The sequence below is a fragment of the Bactrocera dorsalis genome, chromosome 1 (genome assembly GCF_023373825.1).
Source record: "Bactrocera dorsalis isolate Fly_Bdor chromosome 1, ASM2337382v1, whole genome shotgun sequence".
NCBI lineage: Eukaryota > Metazoa > Arthropoda > Insecta > Diptera > Tephritidae > Bactrocera > Bactrocera dorsalis.
The window spans coordinates 10452282-10479497 of record NC_064303.1 but is presented as its reverse complement, the minus strand read 5'-3'; the positions used below and the strand labels follow the sequence as shown (position 1 = coordinate 10479497).

The following is a 27216-nucleotide window of genomic DNA, read 5'->3' as shown; positions in this document are numbered from 1 at the left end:
CCATTTGTTTACAAATAATTTATCTGGTTATGTAGTATACACAGGTAAAAATAGTAGCGATCAATTAATTGATGCCTAAATAGGAAGAGAATAGTGGAATGAATAATTATGGATAATAAATAATACTAAAAAAATAATAATTTAGATATTTTGATTAAAATAAAGGGAAATTAAAAGAAAATTACAAGAATTAAAAATTATAAAAAAAATAAAATAACAAAAAAAATCTATAAAAAATAATAAAGCAAACAGCTAAATTTCAGCAAAATCGATTCCTCTGTAGTATTTAAGTATTTCTGTTTAGTATTTATACCGTTCTTTTTCATAAAAAGCATTTTTATAAACTAAATATCGAGTATTATGTTAAATATGAAACTTGAATACCCAGAAGTTAACATATAACAAGGATAAGTTGCAAAGTATTATATATAGATGACCAGCGTGGCATGCTGAGTCAATTTGGCCAAGTCCCTCCGTTTCTCTGTATGCATGCGAGCTAATCACTCAATTTTTGAGTTATCGTTCTGAAATTTTGCACCCGTTTTTTCTTCGACAAGAAGCTATTTATTTGTCAAAATTGCTGATATCGGACCACTATAGCATATAGCTGCCATACAAACTGATCATTCAAAATCAAGTTCTTATATGGAAAACCTTTTCATTTTTTGAGCTATCTTCACCAAACTTGGCATAGATTAGTTTTCAAGGCAACACCATAATCTCCGCATATATTATCCAAATCGCACCACTATAGCATATAGCTGTCATATAAACTCACCAATCAAAATCAAATTTTTTTATGGAAACTTTAGTATTTCTGAAGGGTGCTGTGCAACCGAAGTTAACTTTTTTTTGTTTTTATAATTAGTTTGAATTTTTCTTTTGAATTTTCTATTTGAATTATTCTTTTAGTCTTCACTTTTTTAGTTTCAAAACCATCTAACAAGTTTAAAGATATATACAACTTTTTCGCATCAAAAGACTTTTAGTCGTTTTTATTACCCGATTAATTGACGCGTGCCTCAGTTATCTGAATGTTTATTTGAAAACCAAAGAATTCAAGACATAAAAAATATACACATTGCCATAAAAAACCAACGAACTTATAGAGACTGGGTGTGCTTGTAGGAAATAGGTATAGACTAGTGCAGACGCCTTTAAAAGTGATAAAAAAAATAAAGAAATTCATAGTAGATAAAAGCCCATTGGAAACGAAAGTTGAAATAATAAATATTAAGGGAAAAATAATATAAGTGAAAAGGAAGGAAAGAAGCATGGTTGAATTTTGAAGAGTTGGGAATAGCTTATATCAATCGGAAACGAAAGATGAAATAAAAAGCATTAAGGGAAAAATAGTTTAAGGGCGTTAAGAATAATCAATATAATGACAGAAAAGCAGAAAAGTTCTTGTACTTTCTCAGCATTTTGAGTTCAAAAAACACATTTCAACTACCAAGTTTACAACGGCACTTCTTTTCCAAAAATCTCTACTGGCCATTTACCCACAAATATTAAAAATCATGTGACACTCCTTTCATAGCGATTGTAAATCACCAATGATTGACATATTTTTCACCTTAGTCGCACACGTGTCGAACAAATTAGGAACAAAAATATTTAGTCAAAATACTATAAAATATAAGTTAACGAAATCTTAAATTATTACTAATTAAAAAAATCGCTGTCTCGCCCACTTAAAATGAAAGGAAAACACACATGCGCTTTTAATCGCCAAATATTCAACGCTAATACCACTTTATAGCATTATGCAGCGTATTTATTAGGCATTATAGATGATTGAAGAATTCAGCTAATTTAACGGTAGAGCGAAAAGAAAGCAAAATAAATGCTGTAATTAAATTATATTTAAATGCTACATTTCGTACAAATGAGCATGTGAAATTTGGTACACGACAGCTTGAGAATTTATTTTTAAAACACAAATTTAATTGAGTTTGAAGGTGGATTTCCTTTTATTACTCGACATACTATATGTATTATGTATGAATAAATGTGGCTTTTGGTTTCAAGGTAATGAGGTGAATAAAAGGTAAAGTTTCAGAAATAGTGGTCCGATTTGAACAATATATTGGAAGATTAATCAGTTGCTTCGGAAAATAATTTATGCGGAGTTTAGTGAGAATAACTCATAAAATAAAAAAGTTTTCTATATAAGGACTTAATTTTGATCGATCAGTTTGTATGGCAGCTATATGCTATAGTAGTCCGATTTGAATAATATGTTCGGAGATTACATCTTTGACCTGGAAAATAATCTATGCCAAATTTAGTGAGAAAGTCTCATCAAACAAAAAAGTTTTCCTTACAAGGAGTAGATTTAGATTGATCAGTTTGTATTGTGGCTATGTGCTACAGTGGTTCAATTTCGGTAGTTCCGATACAAATGAGCAGCTACTCGCGGAGAAAAGGACCTGTAAAAATTTCAAATCGATATCTCAAAAATTGAGTGACTAGACCGCGTATATATAGGCAGATAGTCAGACTGAAATGGCTAAATCGACTCAGCTCGTCACTCAGATCGTTTATATATAATCTTTATAGAGTTTTCGATGTTTTTTCTGGGTGTTACAAGCTTCGTGGCAAACTTAATACAGCCACAAAGACTATTTGCAACTAATTTCATTGAAACTTCATTTAAAAGTCAGTTACTACAAACGATTGTGCTTATCGATAAATGCTTATACAGTGTTCACACGTTCTACAGCTTAAAGCATGCAATATTTCAATGCAACAGTAGAAAAAAATTATTTATAATAATTAATGCAACTAACAAGTGAGTGAATAATGTAGAGAATTCTTATTCAAAATACAATTTTCACCGCACGCCATCAATCTAACGGTTGCGTAAAAAATTATTTTCAGTTTTTCTAATTTTCAACAAAAAAAAACTTTTTCCTATTTTTTCCAAAAAAAAAATATTTTTCTTATAAAAAAAATTCCAAAAAATTATAAAAAAGTTCGATCATCGATTAGTCATCTCATCGCATAGCAGCTAATCAAATGTTAAACATATAAAAATAAGCTAAAAATGTTGATTACAAATAAACAACAGCTAAATGATAAACTGCTTCGAAAACAAAATAGACAGGCGGGCGGCAGTGTTGACCAATGAAAAATAGAAAAAATTAAATACACCCACGCAACAAGTAGGTATTTAGTTAAAAACAACGTCATAATAGAAAACCTATATGTAGTAATGATTAGCAATAATATACAACAACAATAATGAATGCTGACTGTTTGCTAATTATTTGTGCTATGGAGCAACTAGACCTTTCGCACAAGACCAACGGTGAAAAAAATCGAATAAAATTTAAATTCGAAATATAAAGGGTGATTTTTTAAGAGCTTGATAACTTTTTTTAAAAAAAAAACGCATAAAATTTGCAAAATCTCATCGGTTCTTTATTTGAAACGTTAGATTGGTTCATGACATTTACTTTTTGAAGATAATTTCATTTAAATGTTGACCGCGGCTGCGTCTTAGGTGGTCCATTCGGAAAGTCCAATTTTGGGCAACTTTTTCGAGCATTTCGGCCGGAATAGCCCGAATTTCTTCGGAAATGTTGTCTTCCAAAGCTGGAATAGTCGCTGGCTTATTTCTGTAGACTTTAGACTTGACGTAGCCCCACAAAAAATAGTCTAAAGGCGTTAAATCGCATGATCTTGGTGGCCAACTTACGGGTCCATTTCTTGAGATGAATTGTTGTCCGAAGTTTTCCCTCAAAATGGCCATAGAATCGCGAGCTGTGTGGCATGTAGCGCCATCTTGTTGAAACCACATGTCAACCAAGTTCAGTTCTTCCATTTTTGGCAACAAAAAGTTTGTTAGCATCGAACGATAGCGATCGCCATTCACCGTAACGTTGCGTCCAACAGCATCTTTGAAAAAATACGGTCCAATGATTCCACCAGCGTACAAACCACACCAAACAGTGCATTTTTCGGGATGCATGGGCAGTTCTTGAACGGCTTCTGGTTGCTCTTCACCCCAAATGCGGCAATTTTGCTTATTTACGTAGCCATTCAACCAGAAATGAGCCTCATCGCTGAACAAAATTTGTCGCGAAACACATTTCGAACCGAACACTGATTTTGGTAATAAAATTCAATGATTTGCAAGCGTTGCTCGTTAGTAAGTCTATTCATGATGAAATGTCAAAGCATACTGAGCATCTTTCTCTTTGACATCATGTCTGAAATCCCACGTGATCTGTCAAATACTAATGCATGAAAATCCTAACCTCAAAAAAATCACCCGTTACAATGTGTGTAATAAACATTTACAGTATTTATTGCGTGGCTTGAATTTTGATTTTTCTTTTTGTAGTGAAATTCTGAGAACTGGAGGTTGGCTGTGAAGCGACAACTAGAGAAAACTTGTCGAACATGTGTATGTACTAGTATGTACATATTTACATTTGTATGTTTATGCAGAAGAGTGGCAAAATTTGGAAAACGGAGGTAAAAAGCAAAGAAAAATAATTAAAAGGTCTTAAAAAAATTTAAAAAAAAATTGTAATAAAAAAAATGAAACAAAAGTAAAAAAAAATAAAAAAAATTTATAAAAAAAATGCAAAAAAAAATTTAAAAAAATCAAAATAAACAAACAAACGAATTAAAATACACAAATATGTTTCATCTTAAGCCTGAAACAAAATATTTAAAACAATATCAATATATGTACAAAAAGTTTTCTGCTTAAGTCCAGACAAAAACACAAGCAAATCTACGGATGCTTGATGATGATGGATGGAATTTTACCTTTACTTTTTACAAATCTGCCAAAATGGCTACAGAATACTATAAAATGTATGTATACATACATATGTACATGTTTTTATACCCTAAACTGGGATATAATTGGAACATCCAACATCGAAGACCCACAACTGCATATAGGAAACAAGTGCTTCTATGGAAACTCTCTCATTTGGAGAGATATTTTCACGAAATTTGGTACAGATTATTGCCTAGAACAATACTACATTTTCTCAAGAAATTGTTCACTTCCGATTATTATAGCATATGGTTGCCTTACAAACTGAACTATCGCACACAAAAGGTTGTATAGAAAACTCTTTCATTTCAAGAGATATCTTCACGAAATTTTGTAAAGATTATTATCTAAAGCAATAATGCATTTTCCGAAGAAATTGTTCAGATCGAATCACTTTAGCATATAGCTACCATACAAACTGAACTATGCTAAACTAGTGCTTGTATGGAAAACTCTCTCATTTGAAGAGATGTTTTCACGAAATTTTGTAAAGATTATTGTCTAAAGCAATAATACATTTTCTCAAGAAATTGTTCAGTTAGGATCATTATAGCATATAGCTGCCATAGAAACTGAACTATCAGAAAAAAGTGCTTGTATGAAAAACTCTCTCAATTGAAGAGATATCTTCACGAAATTTTGTAAGGATAATTTTCTAGAGCAATAACGTATTTTCGGAAGAAATTATTCAGTTCGGATCACTATAGCATATAGCTGCCATACAAATTGAACTATAGGAAACAAGTACTTGTAAGGAACCTTTTGCATTTGTATAGAGCATTTGCAGCTTCAGTGCAACCGTTAACGTTTTTTCTTGTTCTATTTTTTTAACGGTTAACGGTTTTCCAGAGTTTGAACTTCTCCTAAAAAAAAGTGTTGGCCAAACTCGCAAGAAAAATTATAAAAGCAGAAAATACACTACATGCAGTACATACATACATACAAATTCTATTAATAACTCATTGTCTTTTATTTTTCAACCCCTCAAGCTATACCCACACTAATATACCATTATTGCACTTCAAAAGTCCAAATCAGATTTATTCTAATTGACTAATACTGTCAATTTCGCGTGTCGCGCTTGCAACCACCAGTGTTCATATAAATTATTAATTTCATATTCATTTCATATATTTTTACCCACCTCAATTACATGTCAATTGAATGTCGGCAATTACGAATGCCTAGCCACATTTGGCAATGCGGCAGCGCTGCCAATCACAGCAATCAGCGGGCGCTGCCAGCGTCATAGCGGCAAAATTCGCCAAATTCGATCAAAAATTGCCAAACACAGAACTAATCTATACTATAATAATATATAAAGGTATCGAGCAACATGGATTATACGTGTAATATACCGCAACGGCGAACACGCCCACTAACCGAAGGCTATTGACAAAATCAACTATACTATATGCCTTTTATATAAGATTTCTTGATTTTTTATTTTTTTTCTTTCGCATCACTGCCACTGTAAATTTACGAGCATGACAATTTTGCTGCTGAGTCGGCAAAAACTCGTGATATTTTGTTGAATGTGGACTCATAACGGTAGTCAACTGTCCAAAAGTCTTGACACTCAGGCGCATAGCATACACTTGTCTTCTCACCAAATGCGTAGAAAAGAAAAATATTTTTATTTTGCTTAAAAATTGAAAACCGGCGGGGAGAGCGGTAAGGGAAAGGTTGTTTATTTACATACATATATAATGTGCGAAAATGTATATATGGAAAAGTATACATACTATTATATATCTCTGTACATATGTATTTTACTACTTTTCAGCTTCATCATGATTATTTATTTTTTACACGCCCACGAAGTTTGAAATATTGTTTTTCTTTCTGTAGTCGATAGGTTTGGCTGTTTGGCATTAGAGAGTAATAAAAAAGGCGAAATATTTGAAAACAAAAAACAGGTGAGAACAAAAATCAAATACAAACAGAAAGCCAAGAAATAAAAACTAAAATTTAGTTTTTGAAAAAAAAAAAAAATATTAGTATGTGCGCTTTCGTTATATAATATTATACAATTATATATTGTCTTCTGTTATCAAATAGTGGAATTTTTTGGACAGAAATATATTTTTAAAAACTTAAAAAAAAATATTCCGACAAGTATTTTGATATATTTTATTGTTATTTATACCATTTAAATATTATCAATATATTATTTTATTTATTTTGTTTGTAATTTATTTTTATTTATTATTAATTTTTTCATAATTTTATATATATTTATTGCATGGATCATACTGGAAACGCACTTTTCCCTACACACAAAAATAGGGCTAGTGATCCAGAACAGACTCTAAGTTTTCCGCAAATTGCCCAGTTTAACATCGAAGAGCTACAACTAGACACTGGCAACCTGAAGGCCAACAAATCACCAGGCTCGGACGGGATCCTATAAGAAATCATAGAAATTATTGAAGTTTTTGAATATTCCCTGAACCCTGGAAAAAACAACGACTGGTGCTAATCAGTAAGGGAAAAGGAGATCCCAACTTGCCATCAGCATACCGTCCATTATGCATGGTTGACACAGCGGGAAAGTACTATGAAAGGCTATTTAACCTAGACTCGAAGCGGCTATCAACGAAGCTGGAGGACTTTCATAAACATGAAGGCATAAATATAGAAGAATAGTGTTGCTGGCGACTTTAGATGTCCGTAGCGCCTTCAACAGCGCTTGGATATAATCAACGATCTCGAAAAAAGCTTTAAAATCCCCAACTACCACAGAGCTATGGAGCGTAGCTACCTTAGTAACAGAAAACTGCTGTACCAAACCAGAAAGGGATCACGACAAATAGCGGTCACATCAGGAGCAACACATGGATCTATTCTAGGCCCAGACTTGTGGACGTCAGCTACGACCGTATCCTAAAACTTGAAATGCCAGACGAATCGTGTTTAATTGGCTAGGCGGACGACTTTGGAGCAGAAATTACAGCACGAGATACAGAAGAAGCACGAAGAAAGCTGAACCTGGTCATGATATGGATGAAGGGTATAGCTCGACTCACACAACCTCGCTCGGAGATGCATTAGCCTACCGAACAGTGTCAGACGCCAATGCCCCAAAAAAGTGTGGCACACGAAAGGAAAAAACTGTGGAAGCTAAAGAAAACATAACAGCAGAGCACAATTGACCGAATAAAAAATAATACCAAGAAATTCGCAGCAATCCTTCCACGCAGCAAAAAGCGGGATCTGGAAACAGATGCGCAGGTGCAAGTCTCTCAATGAGAAAAAAATAAACTGACTTTGTATATTAAAAATTTTAATAACTATTTTTATAATTTTTTTTTTTTACAATTTATTCATTAATTTTTTTAAATTATTTTATTGTTTCATTATTTATAATATTTAGTTAATTTTCATGTGCAATTTTGTTTTTCAATATATTATTTAATTTTTTTTTAATTTCTATTTAAATAATTTTTTTTAAGTTCTTTTTTAAACTAGTTTGTTTTCTGTATTATTTTTTAAATTTTTTAATTAATTTTTTTTTTGTAATAATTTTAATAAAAAGTTATTTTTTTATTGCATTTTTTTTAATTCTTTTATGTTATATTTTTTTATTTACTAAAATTATTTTTTTTTTTTTTTTTTTATATTCTATATATACATATGTATTTTAATTTGCTGTTTATTTAATTTTTTTTAGGTTGTTTTATAAGACTTGTTTATTTTTTGTATTATTTTTTAATTCTTACTTAATTAATTTTTAAAAAATATTTAATTTTTTTAAGATATTTTTCAAACTCGTTTTTTCTCCATTGTTTTTAAATTTTTTTTTATTTTTTGCCATTTTTTTAAATAATTTATTTTCTTTTATTGCATTTTATTTTAAGTTTTTTATATTTTAATTTTAGTATTTACTAAAATTATTATTTTTTTAATAAAGTTTTTTATAATTATTTTTTAGTTGTTTATTTACGTAACTTTTTAGTACATTTTATTAATTTATAAATTTTTCTTTTATTATTTAAAAAAAATATTTTAATTTTTTTTGTTTTTATTTTTTTTAATATTTTTTTAATGTAATTTTTTTATTATTTTTATTTTATAATTTTTTTTCAATTTTGTTCAACTAAATTTTTATAATTTATTTTCCTTTATTTTCCTTTATTTTATTAATTTTTATTTTATTACATATTTTATTATTATTTTTTATATTTTATTAAAGTTTATATAGTTTAATTTTTAATTTAATTCTCAGATTAACTTTTAATTATTTATTTGAGTAAATTTTTCTTTTATTATCTTCAAAAAAATATTTTAATTTATTTTTGTTTTTTTTTTTATTTTTTAATACTTTGTTTAATAATTTTTATTGTCCTGCATTTTTCATATTCCATATTTTTCAACGCTACTGCAATCTTATGCATAAAATACAATCAAACATATGTATAGGTTTATTGCATATAGCGCTATGCAAATTAGCATTTTTTAAATCAAATTCATTTCATTTTTTTTCTTGTTGTTTTTTTGCAGTTGTGCGACAACCAGCCCACGCATTCACGCTTTCACTTTTTTCGCAATTTATTTTATTTATTTTTAAATTATATATCTTGAGCCAACAACCGACTTGGCGAACCCATTGGCCCACCCAACGACCGTCTTGGGCAGACGACGCAAGTACGGACAGCGGCAGGGACCAACAACCCTGGCAGAGACAAATGAATATTTTTAAAAATACGCAGGCACGGTGATAAGACGACAGAAGAAGAGGGAGACCATATCAATGTGCGTGCAATTTAATTTTAAATAAACCTAGACTAAGTATTTATAGGCGTTGAACTTCAATAAATAGTAGTGAAGTGTAAGATTTATATATATTTTCATATTTAAAAAAATTACAAAACTTAAAATTTTAAGTATTTTTAAAACTCATAAAGGCATTAACGCGCAATTTCTTTTAAAGAAAAATTTATTATGGAGTTCATCATTAAACGCATCAAAAGTCAGTTGACGCCAATAAAGCAGCGTAAGTAAGCCGCAGACATATTAAAGAGTTGGCGACTTCACCGCATCTGCCGGCCTGTTGGTCGCGCCGCGTATTGCCAGCCGTTTAAGTGCTATATTTTTCACTTTTTCTCAAGTGTTGATATTCTTTTTTATGTGTATTCAAATGTTTTTTTGCTTTGTTTCGCTTTGTTCTGATTTTTAGTATTTTTCGCTTCTTTTGTTTTGATTTTACGCTTATTTTTGTTTGTCAAAGGCTATCATGTGCGTCACAAGTGGCCCATTAAAATCACATTGCATTACAGAAATTGCGTTGTTTTGTTTGTTTTTCTTTTTTTCTCTCATTTATATGTGTGTTTTTTTCAATTTAGTTGGTTTATGTATGTAATATAATGTTGACATTTTTTGACACTTTTACAATTTACAAGTCAAATTTTTATAATACCAAATAATGCGCACAGATTGAAAATTCTTCAAAGCGCGAGATAAACATTTTGTTGTAATATTTTTTTGCAGTTTTTTTTTTTCTTCATACTGACGTCAAAGTAGTAAGAATTATGTTAAAGTAGATAATAAATTATGCTTGATAATTTACTAGACACCATGCATGCGGTTATTGGCCGATTTTCTTTTTAATGATCGTTTGAAGGCTATGCGCACTCGGCGGGTGCAGCAGCCGCAGCAAGCCATTGACAATGTGCACTCAATATAGGTGCATATGTGTGACCCCATTTGGAAGATAGTTTATATACCCATAGTTATTTAACATTATGTCCATTTAACTGCATAGCAAGAAGTTACTCATACGCCGCGGTGTGCAGGTGCTTTGAATTTTAACAACGGCAGAATAATAACAAAAAATCTTTAATTTTCTTAATAAATAAATTATATAATTAGTTTTAATTATCTAGAAATCGCTAATTATCGAAAATCGGGAAATGTAACAATCGATCGACTATTGAGTTGAATATTTTCTAAATGAAAATATTGCGTTCTTAATTACATATAATTTTGTTTGAAACGCTTTCTTTTAAAGAAAATAAATTTTCAGAACTAGATTGTCTAACTTCTCAAAATTCTGTCTTGCAGTAGAAAAAAATTAGTCTAATGAAAAAAGAATGACATATACAAACATACATATGTATGAAATATATTTCTTTATGAGTACTCATTTTGATTCAATTAGATAAAGTTGTGTTGTTAAAACAGCTGCTTCTGCAGGCGAAAATATTCAAAAATATTAATGTCCCATTTTTGTTAGAATTTTTATGATTTTGTGATTTTTTATTTTCGGTAATATTCGAAAATTAAATTTTTGAAGTAGAAAAAATGCGAAACAACTGATTTTGATATTATGAGTGTGAGCGCTAATATCAAATTTGTGATTTATGTGCCAATGACATGAATCCTGAGTGCACTTATTACGAATACGTTTCGCAATTGAAAAAAGAACAACAACATAATAACAAGAATTCTACAAAAATTTGAATTTAAATAATAGAAAATGACAATTACCAAACTCAGCTCTTCTAAAAAAATATTCTTAGTATATTATTAGATCATATAACAAAATAATACTATTTCAAAAAATCTGGAAAAATATCAATTTCAAATTTGAAGCGAAATTCTAATTCCTTATTAAATACAAATTTAAATAAAAAATATTATGCTCAAAAAAAAGGATTTTCAAAAAAAAATTTGCATTCGAATTTGAAAAACATAATAATTCATAAAAAATATTTAAAAAAAAATTACTAAATTCGAAGCTGAAAAACACTGTATTTTGAAAACAAAAATTATTTAAAAAAATTACTTCAAAAAAATTATCTTCACAAAAAAATCTCAAATTAATTTAATGATAATTCTGAAGCAACAAACCCTTTCTAAAAAATTGTTAAATAACTATTTTAGAACATTACATTACAATTATTAAATTAAAATTCGAATTAAATTTTTTTTTTCTAAAACAGAGTTTTTAAAAAAAAATATTGCATTCGAAATCAGAAAACATTGAAAAAAGTATTCTAAAAGGAATTATTAAATTCGATTCTGAGAAAAAAAAAATTATTTTCAAAAAAAAATTAATTTTGAAAAAAAATAATTTTCAAAAAAAAATTGTTTTCAAAAAAAAACTAATTTTCAAAAAAAAAATTAATTTTAAGAAAACCAATTATTAAAATTGAACTTAAAAAACTAACTAACTAAAAAAAATTCTGAAACAACAAAGTTTTTCGTAAAAAAAATTATTAAAAGACTATTTTGGAATGCATCGAATTCCTCCGAAGTTTTGGAAACCAAAATCAACTTGTTGGCGCTTTCAAGGCTCCATAAAAATATAATAAGTTCAATTCGAAAAAATTTTAATTTTTCCAAACAAAGTTTTTTCGAAACCTAAATTATTATATTAAATTCGAAACGGAAAATAATTTTCAAAAAAGATTTTTTCAAAAACAAATTATTTAAAAAAATTTTCAAAAAACTAATCAAATTCAAATTTGAAAAAAAACACTTAAAAAATAAAGCTTTTCTCAAAACCAAAATATTAAAAAAATCTGAAAAAAATATTAAATTCAATATCGAAAAACAAATTAATGAAAAAAAAATCAGAAAAAAATATTAAATTCAATATCGAAAAAAATTATATTTTTCCAAGCAAAGTTTTTTCAAAACCCAAATTATTGAATTGGATTCGGAAAAATTTTAAAAAAAAAAAAACTTTTCGCAAAAACGAAATATTTACAAAAAAATATTTAATTCGAATTTAGAAAAAAACTCAAAAAAAAAAACAAAACTTTTCTCAAAAACAAATGCCAAAAAATTAAAAATTATTAAACTCGAATTTGGAAAAAAGTTCTCAAAAACAAGTTTAACATCAATTCCTATAAAAAACTAAATCTCAAAAAAAAATATTTTAAAAACTATTAACTTCTAATTAAAAAAAAATTAAATAACAAAGCTTTTCTCAAAAACAAATTATTAAAAAAAATTAAACTGTTAAATTCGAATTTGAAAAAAAGTTCTAAAAAAGGATTAACATCGATTCTGAAAGAAAAACATATTATTCTCAAAAACAAATTATTAAAAAAAATATTAAATTCGAATTAAAACAAAACTAAAAAGACAAAGCTTTATCTCAAAAAAACAAATTTAAAAAAAAAATATCAAAATTTTATTAAATTCGAATCCGAAAAATAAATTTACAAAAATGATAAATCAAATTTTTTTTCTGGAAAAAATATCAAAATTTTATTAAATTCGAATCTGAAAAATAAATTTGCAAAAATAATAAATTTTTTTTTTTTCAGGAAAAAATTTTGAATTCTCAACAAGAGCTGTTAATAAAAGTAAATTCGAACTAGAGAAGAAAAAATATCAAAAAAAACGGAATTACATATCTATAAAAACGTAAATGTGAGAAAATCAAAATACCTAACCACACTAAATATACTAAATTTTTAATAACAAAATTAACTTATTGTCGCTTTCAAGTCTCCAAACTATCCAATAAACTACAAATAAGCTGCATAATGCACATTAAAACAGCATAAATGTCAGCAACAACACAGACTAGTATTTTTCCTTAAATATGCGTTAAATATGCACACAAATAATGTCAGATTTCCATGTCTACCAGAGCAAAAATTCCAATAAATTACAAAAACTGTGTGCGTCGCTCACCTTTCATGCGTTTCACATAAGACAACGTCTTCTCAATGTTCTTCAACAGCAGCCACTGCATTTTTACTAAGTGTTTGTGTGAGTGCGCTGCTACCAAATTCCGAGTGCGACACTCCCGCTTCCGCAACAACAATGTAAGCCGATTTAATGGCACTTTTATTGTGCGCAATATTTCGTCCCGCCACAAGTGTCTTTTCACGGTTATTTACAACACCGTAGACGACGACATAAAACAGTCAAATGAAGAAACTATGCGCACACACATGCACACATGCGCGCGCGATAATTAGGCAATTGAATATGAAATATGCGCTTAATAAAAACTTTTAATGCCGCATTTAATAATAATACCCAGCAAAGTAAATAATTTCAATAAATTTACTAGCGCTCACAAAAGTTTTATTTGTATGTGGTACAAGTGTGTGTATGTCTAGGTGTGTGTGTTGAAGCGGAAAACAGGAATGAGCGCAGTGCCTGACAGCACACACGCCAAGCGTTCGCTGTTGATCACAACAACAAGAGGTGACGGAAAATTGTCGATGCAATCAGCCGTGCAACAGGAACTACACGAACGTGACAACGACCGCAACAACAAGAACAACAGCTAACACGCGCCCACGCATGCACGCAACCACTTGAGGCCAACGAGAGTTTTTGCTACACTTTTCTTTATTATTATTATTTTTTTTTTTGTTAACGCGCACCATTCACTCCATGTGTACCGTTAGTTTATGCTTGATTTGCAATGCGCCACTTGACATTGAACACAACTAAAGCACAACAATAAATATGCTGCTTGTTGAATGGATTGCAAATGAAAATCGCAAACAAATTGCACGGCACTAAAAGCGTTAACAAAACGGTAGACGAATGAGTGCGGCGGACCAGCTAGCGAACACACGAGAAGCTTGCCGTGTACACTACTGCAGCGCAAGCACTTTCGATGAGGACTGTGACGAGGATAATAGCCAGACTGTGGCTGAAGCACATGCCAATGCAGCAAGGAAGTGCCACACAATTTCACATATACATACATATAACAACAGTTAACAGCCTAGCCGAGTAGAAATATGCGCTAGTGTTGGTTTTTACACACACACGCATACAAATATAAAGACATCTATACGGCAGCATAGTAGCGGGTGTGCCGTAAGCGCGCCATTGGCACACAAAGTCAACCCACGCCGTTGTGTATTAAGGATTTGTTAACAACAACAACAAATACAACTACAGCAAGTACAAAAAAAGTTTCAAAGTAAGCAGCGCTGCCAACGATTACAATCAGCCACAGGTAATACAAAATTAAGGCACACCGAAGTGGTAAAATGTAATCTGCTGCTGACGTCGCCGCCACAGGCGCCACTCGGTGTGACGAAAATACACTTTTACAAAATCATACAAGTATGTATGTGTGTGTTTGTGTGTCACTAAACGGGAGCAGTCATTCGTTTGGAAGCGTACTCCCATTGACGTCATCACTGTGATGACACACTTGCAGCAGTGGCACACAAGCAAAGGCAAAAACAAGAAAGAACAATAACTTCGGCTGCAACGAAGCTATAATACCCTTCATTGTTGCGTTTTTATAGCAGAAAATTTTATAGAGATAGGATTAACTTGATTTTTTTCGAACAGTTTATATGGCAGCTATATGCTATAGTAAACCGATCTGAAAAATTTTATTGCAGATTGTAGTTTCGACTTAAAGAATGGTCTGCGCCAAATTTCGTGTAGATATCTTGTAAAATAAAAATGTTGTTCATACAAGTACGTGAATTTTATCAGTCAGTTTGTATGGCAGCTATACGCTATAGTGCTCCGATCTGAAAAATTTTAATGCATATTGTAGTTTCAACTAAAAGAATGGTCTGTGCCAAATTTCGTGTATATATCTTATAAAATAAGAAAGTTGTTCATACAAGTACTTGAATTTTATCAGCCAGTTTGTATGACAGCTATATGCTATATTGGTACGATCTGAACAATTTCTTCGGAGTTCGTAATATTGATTTGAAAAATAGTCTGTGCCAAATTTCGTGTAGATATCTTGTAAAATAAAAAAGTTGTTCATACAAGTACTTAAATTTTATCAGTCAGTTTGTATGGCAGCTATATGCTAGAGTGGTACAATCTGAACAACTTCTTTGCAATTTGTAGCATTATCATAGACAATTATGGGTACCGAGTTTCAACCAGATATCTTTTCAAATAAGAAAGTTTTCCTTACAAGGACTTGAATTTTATCGGTCAGTTTGTACGACAGCTATATGCTATTGTGGTCCGATATCGACGATTCCGACAAATGAGTAGCATCTTATAGAAAAAACCCCGCCTGCAAAATTTCAGCTAGATATCTCCAAAACTGTGGCACAAACTTCATGGCAAACTTAATATACCCTGTACAGGGTATAATGAAGCGCTACATCAAACCAGCAACAACCAAACACACATAGTCACACGCGAACCATTTACACGTACAAGTGGTTATTTGCGGATAGACGCATTATGTTCTTGTTTTGTTGTTGTTGTTGCTTTAAGCTTCGTTGTCCTTTTTTCGCTTTTGCTTCCGTTCGTCGTTTTATGTAGATTTCAACGCTTGTGTTGCGCTTTTTTCCTCCGGATTTGCCTTCATCGTCGGTGACGCTTGGTGCCAGGCCCGCAGGCTTTTTCGGCGCGCATTGACGTCCTTTTAGCTGTCAGGGAGGCAAGGCTGTGCTTACTCGTGCTCCTTTTGTTTGTAAGCTTTGATTGTCCCTATTGTTCGGTGAATTGTACACCAAAATAAGCAAAACAGCGTGGAGCATGGAAATTTTCGGTATATTTTTGTATACAGTTGCTGGTATTTATGGTAGTGTGGGATTGGAGTGGGTAATCTGAGCCGCACAGTAATTTTGGTAAAGCTAAATATATTTGCTTATGTTTAGCAGGACTACTCTCAAACTAGTAGACGTAAGAGTGATTTTAATACTAGTTTAAAGTTCCTTTTGCATTTTAACTACTTATATTTGGGTCTGCTACAGCTCTAAATATAGACCGTAAAGAAGTAATATGGATCTTGTTCGGGATTCCTTTGTATTCGGCAATAAAAAATTAATTCCGACATTTTACCTCACCTTACTTTTAACTTTACTTCATTTCAACCAAAACAAATTGATTTTTGAAAATTTTTGATTGTATAGAAGGTTAGACTTTAAGATCCGAAATCATTATTCGATTGTTTAATATTGAAAAAAATATTTACTCTGTTCAATCCGTTGTAGTGTCGAAGTATTTCGGTAAGTGAACTTCGGTACTCAGAACACTATATGCGTTTTTTCGAAACTGCCTTTTTCGAATAGGATGACGATGGCCTTCCGAGACTATATACATACTTGAAGATTATCATACGTGTTGACTTGAAATTTCAACTGTGTCTTCAGAGTAATATGATCTACTAGAAGCTGACATCTTTTATAGTGAGAGTCACAAAGAAACATGCGCGATTTTCGAACAGTCCGTTTTTTTATAGCTCAAATGGTAACCTCAAAATTAGTTAAGGGGATAACAATAAGGAAATATGCATGAGAGCTGTCTTTATTAGTCGAACATATTCTCACATAAAACAGGTTTACGTGTTAATCGAAAGTTTCAGTTTCTTAACGTTTTAAAAAGAGCCTCAAAATAACCTTCTGATAACCTCAAAATATATTCCAGTGTAAAAACGGTACCATAAAATCAAATATTTTTTTATTGAACGTTGAAAAAATAAGTAGCTTTTTACTTCCAAGGTAACCTCAAAATTTTATGGAAAGGATTATAAAGTACAACAGCGGCTTGTGTGATCATCAAAAACGATACAACAGAAACCATTTACATTGATAAAAAAATTGAGTTTTGGTTATGAAATGGTTATATATTGGTTATATCTGACAGCAGAAGCTGAAAATTTTATGCTACATATATCTACTTATAATATGATGTAGTGAATCGTAAGTAATAACAAAATCAATTTTGATTTTTTTGATGATTAGTTGTTTTGCATTTCAGGTGACGATATATAACTAGTATAAGAACTAATATATAGCCAATATCTAACTAGTATAATAACCAATATATAACCGATATCTAACTAGTATAATAACCAATATATAACCGATATCTAACTAGTATAATAACCAACCAAGTTTTGATATTTTACCCTTACAAAGCTGATATTTTCTATAAAATACTTGCTGCAATTTAGGTCTGTTCACTGCAATAAATCACCCACCTACATAAATACATGCCTCTGAAATCAAATTCATAAATATAATCTTATATGTATGTTTGCCTATACTCTTGAAGGACAAAGCTTATGACGCTTACTCCTTATGAATATGTATATTAAATTCTATTTTTGAGCTAAGGTAAAGCACATACCGAGCTTTGGGATAATGCCCTCTAATTATGTTCCAATGTGGGTGTTGCTTTGATACTTGCAGTATATTTTTATAAGGCGATGCGTCATTAAAGCGCATACGCTGATTATAAGGTGAGCATTGAAAAAGGTTCAGGGGTGATATAATAATGCATAATCAAAAAAAAATGCCATAAAAATTTGTGCGAAGGCGGATGAAAGAAGCGACGCATGCGAGGATTAAAATTATTTGCTTTCAGGAAATAATTACGTATGTATTAAATATATTAAAAATACCTTAAAATTAAAAATAAATATTTTTGATAACTTTGACTTTAGAATTAATAAGAGGAAGATATAAAAAGTAGGGTTAATTCTATACTGAACAGGGTACGTTAAGTTTGTCTTTATTTATAATATATGTAAATCCCCCAGAAGCAAGACAAGCTGAGTCGATCTGCTATGCCTAGATTATTATTTTTCGAGAGAAAGGTTCTGCGGAAGATTTATAGTCCTTTGGCATTGGCAAGGGCAAGTTCGATATAACGATGAGCTATACGACGACATCGACATAGTTCAGCGGAATAAGAGACTACGGTTCGCTAGCTAGGTCATGTCGTCCGAATAGACGAAAACCCTCCAGCTCTGGTAGTATTCGATGCAGTGCCCGCCAAGGGAAGAAGAGGAAGATCTCTACTCTGTTGGAAAGACCAAGTAGAGAAAGGAAGAAAGAAAGGCCTGGCTACTTTGGAATCTCCAATTGGCGCCAAACAGCGAAAAGGAAGAACGACAGATATTATTTTCTAAGGCAACGCTATAGTCTCCACAACTATCGTTCTGATCGCAACCTCCATACAAACTAGACCATCAAAATCAAGTTCTTGAAAAAAAAAAAATTTTTTCTTTGACAAGAAATCTTCTCGTAATATAACATGAACTTAACATTCTCCGAACCTGCTGTTCCGAGAACTTTTATGAACCCTGCCACATCAGCAAATCATTCAAACGACGTAATATGCAAACTATATTCAAACAAGTCACAACTTATTCTTATAAAAAAAAAATATTTACATCAAGTCACCCAACTATGCAATGATGCAATGCAAATTCAATAATAAATATTATATAGTAGATTATATGTATGTATATATGTAAATGAGTTTGCATAAATGCGACGACGTAAATCACAGCATGGAATATGACAAAAACTGCAGCTGTCACTTCCATGCGCTCGTAATTTTTGACTAGTGACAACTCTCACCATATGTATACATACATACTATGCATACAAACGAGTATATTATACAATAAATGCGCTTAATACATTTATTTATTTATATGAGCAAGCAGCGTCAGCATGGCAGTTGCTACCTACATTGGAACCGGCCACCCGTCTTGCGCGTGGTACTTACAAGCCGCAATACATACTCACAAGAAAACACACATACATACATACAACACGAAGTTAAGTTCATGAGTACTAACATCATAAATATACATATTTACATATGTAGGTGCTTGTTCTCTGCATTGTATGTATTTCATTTATATTTCTTTATTTATTTATTTCCATTTATTCAATCAATACATAAATACATTCATACATTTGAGCGCGCTAAAAATAGCTCAAAATGGAAGGAGAAGAAATGAAGCATACTGTCGTCGCAACACCGCTGGCAACGGCGACAAAGTCTGCGCTGCCTGTGGAGCTAGCGACAACATTATTTAAACCGTTGTATTGTGTTGGTAAATTGTATTTATCCAAGCATAACGTAGACCGAAGCAAAGAAAGTGAGTTTCGTGAAATGAACTGGCTTTCAAACTAGTGAACTTGTAACTAGTTGCCAAGAAATACAAGAAGTAACATTTTTTGTTTTTTTTTTATAAATATTTTGTTAAGAAATTTATTTAAGGCTAAGTTTAAATTAAATAATAAACAAAATTTTTAATTAAATGATTTGAGAAATTTTTTATTTATTTTATTAGTTTATTAAATTTTTTTTTTAATTTTTTTAATATTTATTTAATTAAATTTTTTAAGAATATTTTAATTTATTTTATTTTATTTTTTCATTGTCAAATAAATTTAACCAAGACCAAGATAAAATTTTAAATATTCTTCTGATTAAATTTTTGAAATTTATTTTTTTTTAATAAATAAAACTTAAAAATTAATAAATACAATTTTTTACATTTATAAAATTATTAAATATAGTTTTTAATATTTTTTCATAATTTTCTTTAATTAATTTTATTTTTTGTAAAATAAATTTAGCTAAGGCTAATATTAATATTTTTGATTAAATTTTTTAAATTTGTTTTAAATTAAATATTTTCTTAAAAAATTGTATTATTATATTTTTAAAATCATTTTTTTTATAATTATTATTATTTTTTTATATTTTAATAACGTTCTTTTTATAAAATTTTTTTTCTTAAAAAAATATGTTATTATATAATATATATTTTTTTAATTACTATTTTTTATAGACTTTCTTATACAGATTTTATGTTAAAAATTTTATTATTTTAATTAAAAATTTTTTTTTAATTATTATAATAGTTTAAAAAAACTTTTGAAGGTTTAAAAAATATTTTTGAAATTTTTTAAATGAAATACTTTGTTAAAAAATGTAATAAACCAAATAAAATTAACATAGGCTAATAATAATATGGTGTTAAATACTTGATTAAATTGTTAATATTAATTTTTAATTAAAAAATTTGTTAAAAATTTTATTATTATATTTTTTTTAACATTTTGTTTTAATTATATTAATAATTTTTAATAAAATTATTTTTTTATTATTATTATTTTTTTTAATTTTCACTACATTTTGTATGTTTAGTATATTAAGTATTTTGTTAAATAAAATTATACTACACTAATGTACTTTTTTTTTTAGATTTTCAATACATTTTCAAAGAAATATATTTTTTTTAATTTTATAATAAATAATAAATATTTTTTAAAATAATTTGTTCATAAACTAAATCATTTTTTTGAGCACAATGGATCTAACACTGGCCTAAACCTGCTCTGCGGCAGCTTCCAAGATGACGGAACCAGAACCATGCATCGCAGTAGGGTGCCACGCTCTTAAGGAGCTGCTACGCACGGAGGAGAGAGTGGAGCGGGAACAGCACTGGCAGCAGGCAGCAGGAATACACCACGCCAAGCTGCTTCTAAGAGGGTATAACCTCTCAAGGTTTAAGGATATAACAACCTGCCTCGTGAAAAATTCCGCCTCCTAGTCGCGCTCTACATAGAGCAATGCAGGCTCAGGGAGCACTTGTCCAATATGAGCATAGCCTCTTTCGCAGTCTGCCGGTTCTGCAACAAGGAACAGGAAACTCCAGTACACCTGATTCTGGATTGTCCAGCAATTTGCAGAAGCAGACTTAATGCCCTAGGTTCCATCTATGTGGACAGGGATCACAACACCTTAGTTGCGCCCAGCAGGCTCCTGGAACTATTCAGAATGCTGGACCATGGTGACCATGTGTGATATAGGAGAAGGCAGACTAGACCCTAGGTCGCAGTTATTAACTATCTATCTATAATCATCCAACCAAATAATTTTTCAAAATCTCCCAAAGGCACATTTTTTTTAATTTTTCAAATTAAATAGTTTTTTTAACATTGTATGTATATATAACAAATATTTTTTACTTTCTATTTGAAAATATCTAATAAAATTATCGAATATGTTAATAATTTGTATTTTTTTTATTAAAATCAATTTTTTCCGGAGCCAATTTTTCATCGGCACTGAGTATATGAATATAGGGAAACAGCAATAGCAATGGCAAACAGATGAGGTAATGATGGATAATTCTATCAAATGAATCCATCAGCAGATTAATCATATACATGGCATATGATTGAACGGCTCATGATATATGATTGAAAGATGCTGATATAAAATGAGAAATAATTTACTTATGTCTTTATACGAAATGTTTTACAAACTAGTCAACATTCCAATGGGCATGACTAGCTCTAACTGTCGACATTTCCTAGCAGCATTAGTACTATGAGAATATATATACTTGTATATCTCGATATAAAAAGATCCCACTGCAATCACAAATGATTATAATTATTTACGTACTTGCCATCGCCTCGCATTTACTCAAGTACGTATCATCATCACATTATTAGCACAGCAGCAACATGCTGCCACCGCATTGAGCACAATTGCCCTCATTAACAGCGAACACTGATGGAAGCTTTACGCGTGCGAACGAATATATTTTTATGCTCCACGCGCGTAATTACAGGACAACAGCGAGCATAATGCTAAAAATTGCTGTTGTCTATCAAGCTATTTTTATTATGAACTTCGTGTTGCTGTGCGAACTTTGTAATTTTATATTTAATGGTAATAGGTAAGATAATATGGTCGTGTGTCTTGCTAAGTTGCAGTCACTAATTTGAGTATAACAAATTTAGATATTTAATTGGAGGATTAAAGGCAACTTATCTATGAAGTAAATGGAATTGAATATGGAAAAAATATCATGCGGAAAAAAGTGAAATATATTTCTTTTGATATTTTTGTAGTCAAAATTTAATCGATTAAACCAATCTAGTGAGTCTTGTGCTACAAATATTGTTACAAAATTAACATTACATGCAGTGAGGAGAACTGAACAACGCGCTGGCAGCATATTTGGTCCAACAAATTCAAGCGGCTGCTCCAGTAACGCGGTCAGCAACTTGAAAGGTTCCTTAAAATATGTCACCCAAAGAGCAAAATTACAAAATCTATGCACAAATTTCCAAATTTTCCCCAAAAGCTCAACGTGATCACCATGCAGCCACAAAAAAATCTCTGCTTTGAGCAAATTAGGCCCAACATATTCAAGCCGCTGCTTCATGAAAAAAAATGTTATTTTTGAAGAAGCAAAATTACAAAATCTTCCAAATTTTTTCCAAGGGTTCAACGTGATCACCATACAACCATAGAAACTTGGAGGTTTTCAAAAAAACTCTCATTCCAGCAGCTTGCTTAATATCACCAGAAACTATGCGTGCTATTGATCCAAGGCCGAACTGTTTGAGGGCTTGTGGGAAAGCAACAGGTGAGCATTTGAAATAAAATTGTCTAATATATGTATACTAATAATATATGTATACTACTAGTCTAATATATGTATACTATTAAATTAAATTTACTTTAATACCAAGAATATCATAGTCTCATTTTTATGACGGTCTGAACTTGTAACAGAACTTATGGCAGGTCATAGTATTAAATTTATGCAAGTTGTTTGTTCGATACACCACTTCACAAATTTTGTCTAATTAAAAAAAAATAAATTCTAATTATTTCTAATTTCGATCTCAACGATATGCCAACTTGTTAAAGAGAAAGAGAAACTGTATAAATATACTGGTTTTAGGCGCAAAGCTTTGCTCTTGCCATTTATGCCATAAATGGTCTAAAGCATTGAAATGGGTACGCGAAATAAAGATGAATATGAATTCACAAATCCAGTCACGAATTGACGAAACTATAAATCTTAATTTTAGTATGTATTTATTTATTTTTTGTATTACAAAAAAAATTATATTTTGTTATAAAATAAATAAATTATCTGCGAACTCAAATTATACATAGTTCCCAAAGCCAGAGATAGAACTGCGCTATATCCATAAACTGATTTCTAGTATTCAAATGTACTGCATTAGAATTATTTTACAGTTATTTTATAGTCGCAAAGCGTTTATAGACAACAATTCAAGCTATAAATTGCCATGTAATTAATTTTCGAAAACCAAATAAGCTGTAATGACTTTTGGGTGAGGATTAATATTCTATGAGTAATTTTTGTTTATTGATAGTGAAAAGAAACCAAACATTTATTGCACTTTTGTTCGGAAAGATTTTGAAATATCTAAATAGGTTAAACTTACCTATTTATAATTTCATTTATGTTTCTCATATTTTCGAAAAAATAATTTTCTATATTTGGGTAGGTTAAAAAGAATAGTTCGTAACCTAAAATGCAAAATAACGTAACATCACCTTGAATAAGTTTACAGGTGAAGGAAAAACGTTAAAATAAAAACCACTCACACTGAAAAAAAATTTGAGTTTTGGTTATAAAATGGTTATCTGTTGGTTATCATACGGTCAAACTGAAAAAAAATTGAGGTTGGGTTATAAAATGGTTATATATTGTTTATTATATCTGACAATGATTTTCGATTTGTTTTTGATGATACGTTTATTGGCATTTCAGGTGACGACTTATAATCAATAAATTTTTATTATGATTTTCATAATAAATTTGATTTTATATAAATTTTTGGGCAGTTTTGAAAAAAAATTAATTTTTTACAATTTTAATACTTTTGCGTAAAAAAAAAATATTTTCGAAATTTTGTTCGAAACCACTTATTCTATGTCTGCAGTTCCAAAAAATAGTTTCAAATTTTTTAACATTTTTATTTTTTTCCTAAAAAAAATGCGAACAGAGGAAACCTATAAGGAGGAGGAGGAGAGAGAATAAGCCTTGACTTAAACAAGAATTAAGGGAAAATAACGGTAGAAATTATTGCGAGAGTTTCAGCTTTGTGTTTAAAAAAAATTAAGTGAAATATTTATATATTATTCAATAAAAATAAATATAATTTTTAATAAAAAAAGATATGAAAAATTCCATGAAACCATGAAATATTCAAAGCTTCGCCAGCTTATTTAAGTATACATTCATATGTATGAATATTTAAACATGCGGAAAATATTTTTTAGAAGCAACATTTTGAAGCTAATCTTTTAACATGACCCTACCAATAAATATTTTCAATGAAAATATAATAATAACATATAAAATACTATAAAAATATACAAAAAATAATTTCAATAAAAATTTTTAACAATGTATATGGGGTATTCCATACCAAATCGACCACTTGTGAACCCGACCCCTTCTGAAACTTATCCATCCTTTTCTACCCTTTGAAAAACATTTTTGAGAATTTTTTCAAAAATTTTTGTCCAACTTCAAAAAAGTTATGAATTATGAATACACATAACTATAGAAATGTATAATAAATTACGTTTAAAGAAAAAATATTTTGAAAAATTTTCAGATATTTGCCCAATTATTTTATACTAAATATTTTCAAAACTGCAAGAAATTTTATTTTTTTTCGAAAAAAAGCTCTTAAATCAATCAAAGATAAGTTAAAAACACTTATCTATTTTTTTTCTTTAAATTACGAAATTTTTAATTTTTTTTCGAAATTATGATTTTTTTTTTTAATTTTAAGAAATTTTGAAATTTTTACACAATATTAATTTTATTACCAAATTCTGAAAACTTTACGAAATTTTTCAACTTTTAGCAATTCTGAAATTGTATGAAGTTTTTACAAAATTTTATTTTTTTTACAAATCTAAAACATTTACGAAATTATGACAATTTTCTTAATTTTTTACAAAATTTGGAGGTTTTAAAATATTTAATATCACCTATTTATTATATCTTTAGAATAACAAAGTTTTAAAATTTTTAAATTTTTGCGTAATTCTGAATTTTTACGAAATTTTTACAATATTTTGAAATTTTTAGGAGAATCTGAAACTTTCCCAAAATTTTGAATTTTTTTAAGTTTCGGAAGTTTTACTAAATTTTGAAATTTTTACAAAATTTAGAAATTCTGAAATTTTTAAAACCCTTACTTATTTTGTCTTTAAAGTAACGAAGTTTTGAAATTTTTTCGAAATTATGAATTTTTTACGAAGTTTAGAAATTTTTGCGAAACTTCAATGATATTTTGAAATTTTTACGCAATTCTGAAATTTTTACAAATTTTTAACTTTTTACAAAATTTTAAAATTTTTACAATAATTTGAAATTAAAAAAATTTAAATTTTTAAATTTCTGAAATTTTCAAAATTCACACCAAAATACCAAACAATTTTTTTTCACTCACCAATAGTGCCCATTTTAGCCGCCACACTGCTCCAGTTTACTTATGAACCGATAGGATGTCTCCAAGTATGTTGTATGTGTGCCGGCTGGCAGGTTTTTAAAAACTCTACTCAAACGCTTAACGGTAGACGTTTCTTGTACGTTGTACCACAACCACAAGATTTGTGGCTTTAGCAATTGGTTAGTCAATTTGGCAATGAACTTGACAAACAGAATAATATTTTGGGCTCAAGTTGTAGTCACACACAATTGACAGTTATAGTAGCAGTACTTGTGCTCGTAAACTACGGCAATTATTTTAAATAAACAACAAGTCTGTCTGTCGGCGACGATACCATAAACACATATGTAAATTTGTATGTATGGAAAATATTCGAAAATTAGCGCCAATTGTAAAATAAATTACAAAAATATTTTCCAAAAAAAATCAAATTGAGTGTTTACACAACAAAAGTTTTCGAAAACCAAAATTTGCGCAGTTTTAAATAAATATTTGGTTTTTATTGTAAATAGTTGGTTGTTTTGCGAAATTGTTTTTGTAGTAAATTATTGCGGTGATTTTTTCGTAGGGTTTTTTCAACTTTATTTGGTTTAGTTTTTGTTTGTTTTTAATTTTTTTATTTTTAATTAGTTTTCGTAAAAACTTTTTTTCGGTTTGTTTAAAATATTCACACAATTCACTTTTTGTTAAAATTTTTTTATGTAAAATTTTGTTTACAAAATATTTTTTCTGTCAAATTTTTTTTTTACAAAAATTTTTTTATTAAAATTTTTTTCTGTCAAAATATTTTATATTCAAATTTTTTTATTTCAAAATTTTTGGTTTGTTTAAAAATTTGCTTTACAAAATCGCAATTCGTTTTCGAACCGAGTATGTTTTTTATCGTAAAAAAATTACTTTCACTTTCTGCTTCGAATTCTTAGCGCTGTCTTAACAACACAGTCTTCCAACGGTAAATGTTCAAAATTCTACACGAAGATACACTTTTATATTGCATGCAGTTCGCTTACTTTTTTATTTCATTTGTATTTTCTTGGAGAGCGCGCATTTAGCATTCGGCTAGCGAGAGTTTATATTTTCCGTTAATATTCGTATTGTATTTGTTGTGTGTTTACGCTGCTACTGTTGCTGCTGTACACGCACATTATGCCTTTGCCGCCTCCAAACACTGTGATTTTATATGTGCGCAGGAATGATTTGCCAAATCAACAACACAACAGCGACGAAAACCGAAATCGCGCAAGGAACACGAACCGACCAACGATGGAATAAACGAACGACGCCGACTAAACGACTAACCGACCGTAGCAAGCAAGCAACCCGCCGCACGCCAGCTTACCCCGCCGCAACCATTTATATTTTAACAGCATACAGACAATAACAGAACTAACGGTAAATAAAAACACAAAACAAATACACTGTACGATTGCCAAAAAT

At 29.8% G+C, this 27216-nt stretch overlaps 1 protein-coding gene across 2 annotated transcripts in view; it reads right to left on the bottom strand.

The window, feature by feature from the left end:
* LOC105222163 (serine/threonine-protein kinase meng-po) overlaps positions 1-26950 on the bottom strand; it is a 57494-nt gene extending 30544 nt beyond the window's left edge. Inside the window, exon 1 of one of the 2 annotated variants that reach the window (XM_049462631.1) lies at positions 25780-26950. In XM_049462631.1, coding sequence (XP_049318588.1) covers positions 25780-25792 — 13 coding nt within the window. In that variant the 5' untranslated portion in view covers positions 25793-26950. Of the gene's footprint in view, positions 1-13453; positions 15259-25779 lie in introns of those variants that run through there. The other variant, XM_011199374.4, reaches the window with a different exon arrangement.
* Positions 26951-27216: the final 266 nt, after the last annotated feature.